Below are 8,139 nucleotides of genomic sequence, written 5' to 3'. Positions count from 1 at the left end.
TTGCAACAAAAATTGATTATGGGCAACCGGATGCTATTTTGAATCGTAAATGTTCCAGAACGTTGCGGGCTCTGTACCACTGGAGTCGGAATCTCCTGAAGGAACTGGGGGAGCTGAAATCTTTGTTGGAAGCCCGCATTGAGACGCTGCAGATAGCAGAGGCCTCGCTGGATGGTCTGACGGCCGAACAAGATGCTGAGCTCCGTCGTTTGGCTGGGGAACTTATCACCACGCTGGCTCTTTTAACTACGTGGTGGAGACAGCGAGCTAAGACCAAATGGATCGAAGAGGGAGATGCCAACTCCCATTTCTTTCATACTAACGCTTCTGCTCGCAGGCGTGGGAACACTATTAAGGAACTATCCGACAGCAATGGAGAACGGATCCTGGAGCCGCATCTTATCCATGACGAATTCTGGAACTTTTTCTCGCTGAAATGGAGAGATAGGCAGGTGAGATTTGAAGACTGGCCGGTTTTCAATGATGAAGATAGAGTTCCTGCTCATTTTCAAACCATGTTGGAAGCGGAGGTGACGGATCAGGAAATTCGGCAGGCAGGCTTCATTCTTGGCAACAACCGTTCTCCTGGCACTGACGGTATCAATGCTTACTTTTTGAAATTTTATTGGGAAATCATTAAGGGAGATGTCTCTCGGGCCATCTCCCATTTCTTTTGCACTAATTCTATGTGTGAGAACTGGAAGGAAACTATGGTTGTTCTTATCCCGAAGCTTGCTAATGCGAATCAGCCGAGTAAATTCCGACCGATTAGCTTGTGTCAGAGCTTCTACAAGGTGGTGGCTAAAGTTCTGATTAACCAGTTGAAGCCGGTGCGTAGTAGCATTGTGGGCGAGGAGCAGGGGGCGTTTGTCCCTGGTCGGAGCATCACAAATCACAGTTTGATTGCCCAGGAGGTGATGGAAAAACTTAAGCATTCGTCCCAAAAATCATGTATGATGGCTCTTAAGGTTGACACGGAGCAAGCGTACGACTGCATGGCCTGGAGCACTCTGGATAAGGTCATGAGACTTATGGGTTTCAGCGAGAAATTTATTCATTGGATTATCCAATGTGTTACCTGGCCCAAGTTTTCGTTATTAATCAATGGGTAGAGAACGGATTGGATCCGGGCGGAGAGTGGGTTCTGACAAGGCTGCCCCTTGTCACCTTATCTTTTCATCCTATGTTCTGAATTGCTCTCTAAGGGATTCAGATAGTGGGGTGCGGACCTCGGGATTCAAGTTGCCCGAAATTAAGAGCGGGTGTCTCACCTCCTATACGCTGACGATATTCTGATCTTTGGTGAGGCGTCTTGTTGTAATGCTAAACGGATCTTAAAGTTACTGGAGACTTATTGTAGTTGGATGGGGCAACGTATCAATTGCTGGAAATCGGCTGTGATGTTTAATAGAAAATGCCCAAGTTGGAGACAAAGGGCAATGGCCAAACTGGTGGGATTTAGGAAAGTAAGATCCTTTGATTATCTAGGTCTTCCAATGGTGCAGCGCAGGCCTAAGCGGGCGGATTTTGGGGGCCTTATCAAGAGTACTCAGGACAAAATGAACTTGTGGGGTTCAAAGTTACTTTCGCAGGCTGGTCGTGCTCTGCTTATTAAAACTTCCCTTCTTGCCACTCCTATGTTCTTAATCACGCACACCATTGTTCCGCATGGGGTGCTTCATGAAATGGAGAAAAATGCGAGGACGTTTCTATGGCAGAAGGAGACGGGAACCAGAGGAATGCATTATATTGCTTGGGAGGAGCTCTGTCGGCCCAAGGCGCAAGGAGGGTTGGGCTTTCGTGATCTATGCAGATGGCAGAGTGCTCTGCGGGCTAGATTGGCGTGGAACTTTCTCGCTGATCCTGAGTCTTTGCTGCACAGGCTTCTTGCGGCTAAGTATGGCAGCGACTTGTGGAAGCAGGCTCATGGTGGTCATGTTTCTACGGCATGGCGTGTAATGCAGGATGGTGCGAATGCCCTTAGACCGATTATAAGGTGGGAGATTGGTAACGGATAGGAGATAAGTGTGCTTCAAGATACCTGGATTCTGGACCGGTGTATTGCTCGCTGGCAAACCTTTGTTGACGTTGGGGCGCTTGAGGAAGGTAGGGTGGGACAGTTATTGGACCAGAACCTCAATTGGGGTGTGGAAAAGGTTAAGGAGATCTTTGGGACGATTATGGCCTAAAGAATTATTTATATTCCTACCTTGCGTGGATCTGGGGACGACCGCCCGAATCTTTGCTACTCTTAAGCTAGCTCCTCGGTGGCTGCCATGGCTTACGGGGCTATGATGGTTGGGGGTGATGATTTTAATTTTCTCTGGTTTGAAAGGCTTAAGCTCCACCCCCGAGAGTATTTTTTCTGGTGGAGAGTTCTTAAGGGGGTATTCCATGTAACATGTGGCTGCTGCGGAGGGGCTTGGTGGATTCGTCGCTTTGCCCATGGGGGTGTGCGGTTGAGGAGACTCTGGATCACTGTGTTGCTCAATGCTCCAAACTGACTTGTGTTATGAACACGCTGAGAAGATGGGGTTTCAACATGCCAAATGTGAGCTCATTGGGGATGCTATTAACGGTGCTTGCTGAGGGGATGGTTTCGAATCCTAGCATTGGAAGAATCTACTGCTATGCGGTTTACCAGCTATGGCATGCCCGGAACAATATGCGATATGGGCGGTCGTATCGTACCCCTTATGTGATTGCTGCTACGATCTTATCCTGCTGCCGCGTACGTTTATTATGCCGATGCTGGAGCAATGGAGCACTATTCAGCCCCTTGGGCTGCCTCCTCACAAACTACGGTGTTCCCCCCCTCCAGGTTGGCTTAAATTCAACATAGACGCTTCCCTGCATCCGTCCTATTAGGCGGGCTTGGGCATTGTGATCCGGAATTGTGATGGCGCCCTCATTCTGGCCGCTGGCCGTGAAGTTGAGCATTGGGACATTTTGCAAGTGGAGCTGCTGGCTGCGGCTGCTATTGGTGAGTTACTGGAGGAGTGGATGTTTGAGGTGGACGGGATTATCATCGAGAGTGACTGTAGCAATGCGGTGCGGTGGATGCAAGGTTTGGGCGATCGGAATTGTGCGGTCCACCGTCGGGTTGAGGGCCCCGACCTCTCCTTTCTTTTGCAGTTCAAGCAAGTCCTCTTCCAACACATTCGTCGTGAAAGTAACCGGCCGGCGGACTTTTGTGCCCACTTGGCTTTGGTGGGTAATTTTTTATATATATATATATATATATATATATATATATATCCATTCCTCTATTACTTCTCTCTCTCCCTTTATCTCACTCTTTCTATTCCTCTATTGCCTCTCTCTCTCTCTTTCTATCTCTCTCTCACACACACACACACTCTCTCTCTCTATCTCTCTCTCTCTTTCCATTCCTCTATTGCCTCTCTCTCTCTCCATTCCTCTATTGCCTATCTCTCTCTCTCTCTTTCCATTCCTCCATTGCTTCTCTCTCTCTCTCTCTCCATTCCACTGTTGCTTCAGACACACACTCTCTCTTTCTATTTATCTCTCTCTCTCTCCCTCTCTCTCTTTTTGTTATTCAAGCATCATTTCCACCCTATTCTTTATCTCTCTTGGGGATTCTAGTGAGAGAAACTTTGGGGATGGCAGGGGGTGACCTTCGGTCACCCGCCCCCCACTTAAGCAGGGGCGGTGGTGAAAAAAATGCTGGCGGTGACTAGCGACGATTGTCTGGAGTATGTTCTGGTGGTACGAAGAAATTTGGGGAGCGATCTCCCAGTAAATCTACGACAAGTAAGGTGAAGGGTAAAGCTCATGATGAAGGGAAAGCTAGATCGGAAGAAATGGGAGAAGGCTACTGGGAGGCCAAATCGCGGAGCTTGGAACCTAAAATAGCAATGCAAATTGGTAAGGGTGGATTTGATCTTTCCAGATATGGAGGAGATAATCTGGAGCTGTCTCCTCCGAATGGGGATAAGGAGTCGAAATTAAAATTGAAGGTGAAAATGACTATCATTATGATGTTCTGTGAGCTGGATTCCTCGATGGAGGTGGAGGTGAGTAATCCTACTGTTAATTGTAGGGAGGAGATGGAGGAGATTTTTGATGTGAATGCAACTATGTCGGGATGATCCTGCTCTATGGATGTGTGTCTGGATCTAGCTGATCGGAGCATTGGTGTATTGGACAAAGCCGATTTGGATGAACGAAATGTAGCTTTGGTTATGGATGTGGCTATTGATGTAGTTGCGGGAGTGATAAGAGATGATTGCAGCTCATCTAGTGTGAGTAAACTGTTGGACAGCACCCCAGCTGGTTGTGATTATGCTTATGAAGGTCAAACTAGTGTTGATCGAGGGGAGACTGAGGGGTCATCCAGGACTCAAGGTCTCTCGTTCATGAATGGCACTAGAAACCCATGGAGGAAGCCGAAACACATTCAGATCCTGCATCCAGAGAAGATTAATTCTATTGCAGCTGATGGTTCTATTGATCTTAATCTTGAAGGTGTTAAGGCCAATATGGCAATGCTGGAACGTGCGGGGTTAGCAAAATTTTGGGAAGAACAGTCTCGTATTTTCTTTTAAAGTCTGAACTTCAAAGGCAATGGGGAAGGTTCGGTGAGTTTCAGCTAACCACTATGGGTTCTGACTATTTTATTTGTATTTTCTCCTCTGTGGAAGCTAGGGATGAGGTCCTGTGTGGTGGCCTCTGGTTCGTTGGCTGCAATCTTGTTGGATTGGACAGATGGTCTCCTGGTTTCTCTCTGACGTCCATGGAAGGCCTATCTTCCCCGGTCTGGATACGTTTGCCTAACCTCCCATTGCAATATTGGGATGATGATAATATCTCTAGAATTGCTTCTCGGATCGGAACTCCTCTTTGGATTGATGCGCATATGGAAAACTGGGGTAGGAGGGAGTATGCTCGTGTGTGTGTTCGGATGAACTTTGCTAAAAAACTACAGGCTGGTGTTTGGGTTAATGGCTGGAATGGTAAATTCTACCATAAGGTGGAATATGAAGGCATTAGATTAATGTGCTATGGCTGTGGTTGAGTCGAGCATAAGAAGGGAATCCTGCCCTTCCAAAGTGACTTGGCAGGGAGATCTCACGTCTAAGAGTTTGGGAGAACAGCTGAGGAACAAAGGAGGAGAAAGCAGCCGTGGGGGGACTAATACGAATAGCCTGGAGAAGTCAGGGGTGGAACATAATAAGAAGGGAAATTTGGTGACATTTAAGAAGGAAAACAGTGGTATATCTAAACAGGAAGCTGAAGACCAATTGGGACCGTGGATCCAGGTCCCTCCTCGTCGTAGGAGAAATGTGAGACCGCAAGGAAAGAGTAAAGAGACTAATGCTTATAAGACGATGATGAAGCCCTCAACTCAGGTGAATTTGAGTAGAGTTAAGGAGCCTCAGAGAAAGATTATGCCCACTCGTAAGCAGGCGAAGATGGGATTTAAACAGCCTTTGCTGTTTATAGATGGAATTAAACCTGTGTTGCGTAAGCCTAACAAGTATAAGATTGTGAAGGAGCTTAATCAATTGAGTTCTATTGAGGAGCTCCCAAGGAAGAGGAAGAAGGAGGGTGTTGATGACTAGAGCGGCGGGGACGCTTCCCCTTTTGTTCATTAATGTCATCCATCCTTATATGGAACTACAGGGGTGCCCGAAAGAAATAAACTGGGCACTATCTGCGTAGCCTCATTGGGAACAATGAGGTGCTGTTTGTTGGTTTAATTGAGACGATGATTGAAGACATTACCAGGACTGAAGTAGATAGACTCATTGGTAATAACTGGGATTTTTTTCATTTCCCAGCAGTTGGAAGATCTGGAGGTCAGCTGGCACTGTGGAGACGAGATACAACCCAATTTGTGGTTGTTTCGATGATGGATCAAGCGATTGTTGGCTATTTGATGCTGCCCAATTTTCAGAAGTGGGGGATTGCTTTGGTTTATGCCAGTAAGAGTTACCATAGTCATCGGTTACTATGGAATACTATTGGTTCTAGTCTTGATGTTGATCTGCCAATGATAGTTAGAGGGGACTTTAACTGTTGTCTTGACCAGAGTGAGAAGAAGGGTGGGAGATGGTATAGCTATTCTGTGGTTGCTCAAGAGATGGCGGCCTTTATAGTTGATAATGATTTACATGACCTGGGTTTTATTGGACCGAGGTTTACCTGGACGAATAATAAAGCTAAGAACAGCAAGATTTGGGTTAGATTGGACAGAGTTCTTATGAATTCTGAAGGTCTTAGACTTGCCCCTTTGGCCACTATTAAACACCTTCTGAGACTTTCTTCTGACCATTGCCCTATGTTATTGAATCTTATGTTTACTTCCCTGAGAATTGGGAATAGATGGTATAGATTTGAAGATATCTGCCATATCCAGCTACTTGGAAACTGGTGTGGAAGAAATGGAACAAGTGTGACTATGGGCAGCTGGCTGATGTGTTGAACCGTAAGTGTTCTAGAACACTCAGAGCCTTATTCTTCTGAAGCTGGAATAGGTCGAAGGAGCTGGGGAATTTGAAAAATTCACTTGAAGCAAGACTGGAAGAACTCCAAGAACTTGAAACTTCTAATGATGGATTGAATGAAGCGTAGGATCATGAGATATGGAGAAAGGCCTCTGAGCTAAATGCCACCTTGGCACGTATTGCAACATTGTGGAGACAGAGAGAGAAGGCCAAGTGGATCGAGGAAGGAGATGCCAATTCTCATTTCTTTCATTCTTTTTCCTCGGCACGCATGAGGAGGAACAAAATTCTGGAGGTCCAGAATCCTAATGGAGACAGGATTGATGATCCAGCTCTCATACAGGAGGAGTTCCTGAGGTTGTTTATGCTCAAATGGGAGGAGAGACAAATTGTTCATGATAGCTGGCCGAATTTTCACAGAGAAGATATGATTCCTGATCAGGTGAATGCGATCCTGGAGGTGGAGATCATGCAGCAGGAGGTTCGACAAGCTGTTTTCAGCATGGGGAATAATCGTGCTCCAGGTATGGATGGTATTACATCTTCTTTCCTGAAATTTTATTGGGAGATTATTAAATGGGAGGTTACTAGTGCTATTGTTCATTTCTTTTGCACTAACAGTATGTGTGAAAGCTGTAAAGACACGTTAGTTGTTCTCATCTCTAAGACAGAGAATGCAAACTTGCCGGCAATGTTTAAACCGAACATCCTTTGCCAATCCTTTTATAAGGTTGTGGCTAAGATCTTGATTAACAGGCTCAAACTGGTGTTGGGCAATATTATCAGTGAGGAGCAAGGGGCCTTCGTTATGGGGAAATCCATTTCCAGCCATGGCTTAATTGCTCAGGAAATGATGAAAAAGTTCTAATTCTCAGCCCAAAAGTCCAGGATGATGGCCTTGAAGATCGATATGGAGCAATTGTATGTCTTGGGACACTTTGAAAATGGTGATGACGTTGATGGGATTCGCTGATCATTTTATTCAATGGATCATTAAATGTGTTGCCATGCCAAGGTTTACCCTCAGGATTAATGGAAACAGAATGCCCTGGATCTATACTGAGAGCGGCCTGCGTCAAGGCTATCCATTGTCGTCGTATCTTTTCATCCTCTATTACAAGCTCCTTACTAAAGCTTTTAGAGAGAGGGGGACAGCTTGAAGTTCAGGTTGTTAAAAATGCGGAGAGGATATCTCATCTGTTGTTTGCAGATGATATCCTCGTGTTTGCTAAAGCCAGTAGGAGTAATGCCCTTCGTATCATGAAGTTGTTGGATGATTATTGCTCCTGGATCAGACAAAGGATTAACTGCGGGAAATTAGCTGTTCTCTTCAGTAGGAGATGCCCCAACTAGAAGAAGCGCACGATTGCTAAATTAATGGGGTACAGAAAGGTGGATTCTCTGGATTACCTGGGATTACCTTTAGTTATGAGGAGGTTAAGGGTGGCTGATTTTGATAAAATTATACGGAATGCTCACCAGAAGATGAACATCTGGGGGAAGAAGCACTTATCTTTTGCTGGCAAAGCGGTGTTGATCCGTACATCATTGCTTAATATTCCTATGTATTTGATGTCTCATACTATAGTTCCAAGGGGTGTCCTTCACTTTATTGAGAAAATGGGGAGAGGCTTTCTTTGGCAGTAGGACTCTAATAATAGGGGATTGC

General features: G+C 45.8%; 1 protein-coding gene across 1 annotated transcript; it reads left to right on the top strand.

The window, feature by feature from the left end:
* The first annotated feature begins 5,731 nt into the window (after positions 1–5,731).
* LOC114581196 lies at positions 5,732–6,597 on the top strand. Its single transcript, XM_028700823.1, has 2 exons — positions 5,732–6,396; positions 6,492–6,597. Exons 1-2 carry the CDS (start codon positions 5,732–5,734, stop codon positions 6,595–6,597), a joined length of 771 nt encoding a protein of 256 aa, XP_028556656.1.
* Positions 6,598–8,139: the final 1,542 nt, after the last annotated feature.

Source organism: Dendrobium catenatum, unplaced genomic scaffold (assembly GCF_001605985.2).
Source record: "Dendrobium catenatum unplaced genomic scaffold, ASM160598v2 fragScaff_scaffold_1595, whole genome shotgun sequence".
Taxonomy (NCBI): domain Eukaryota; kingdom Viridiplantae; phylum Streptophyta; class Magnoliopsida; order Asparagales; family Orchidaceae; genus Dendrobium; species Dendrobium catenatum.
Note: the sequence above shows the minus strand (reverse complement) of the source record. Positions and strands in the feature narration are given on the sequence as shown.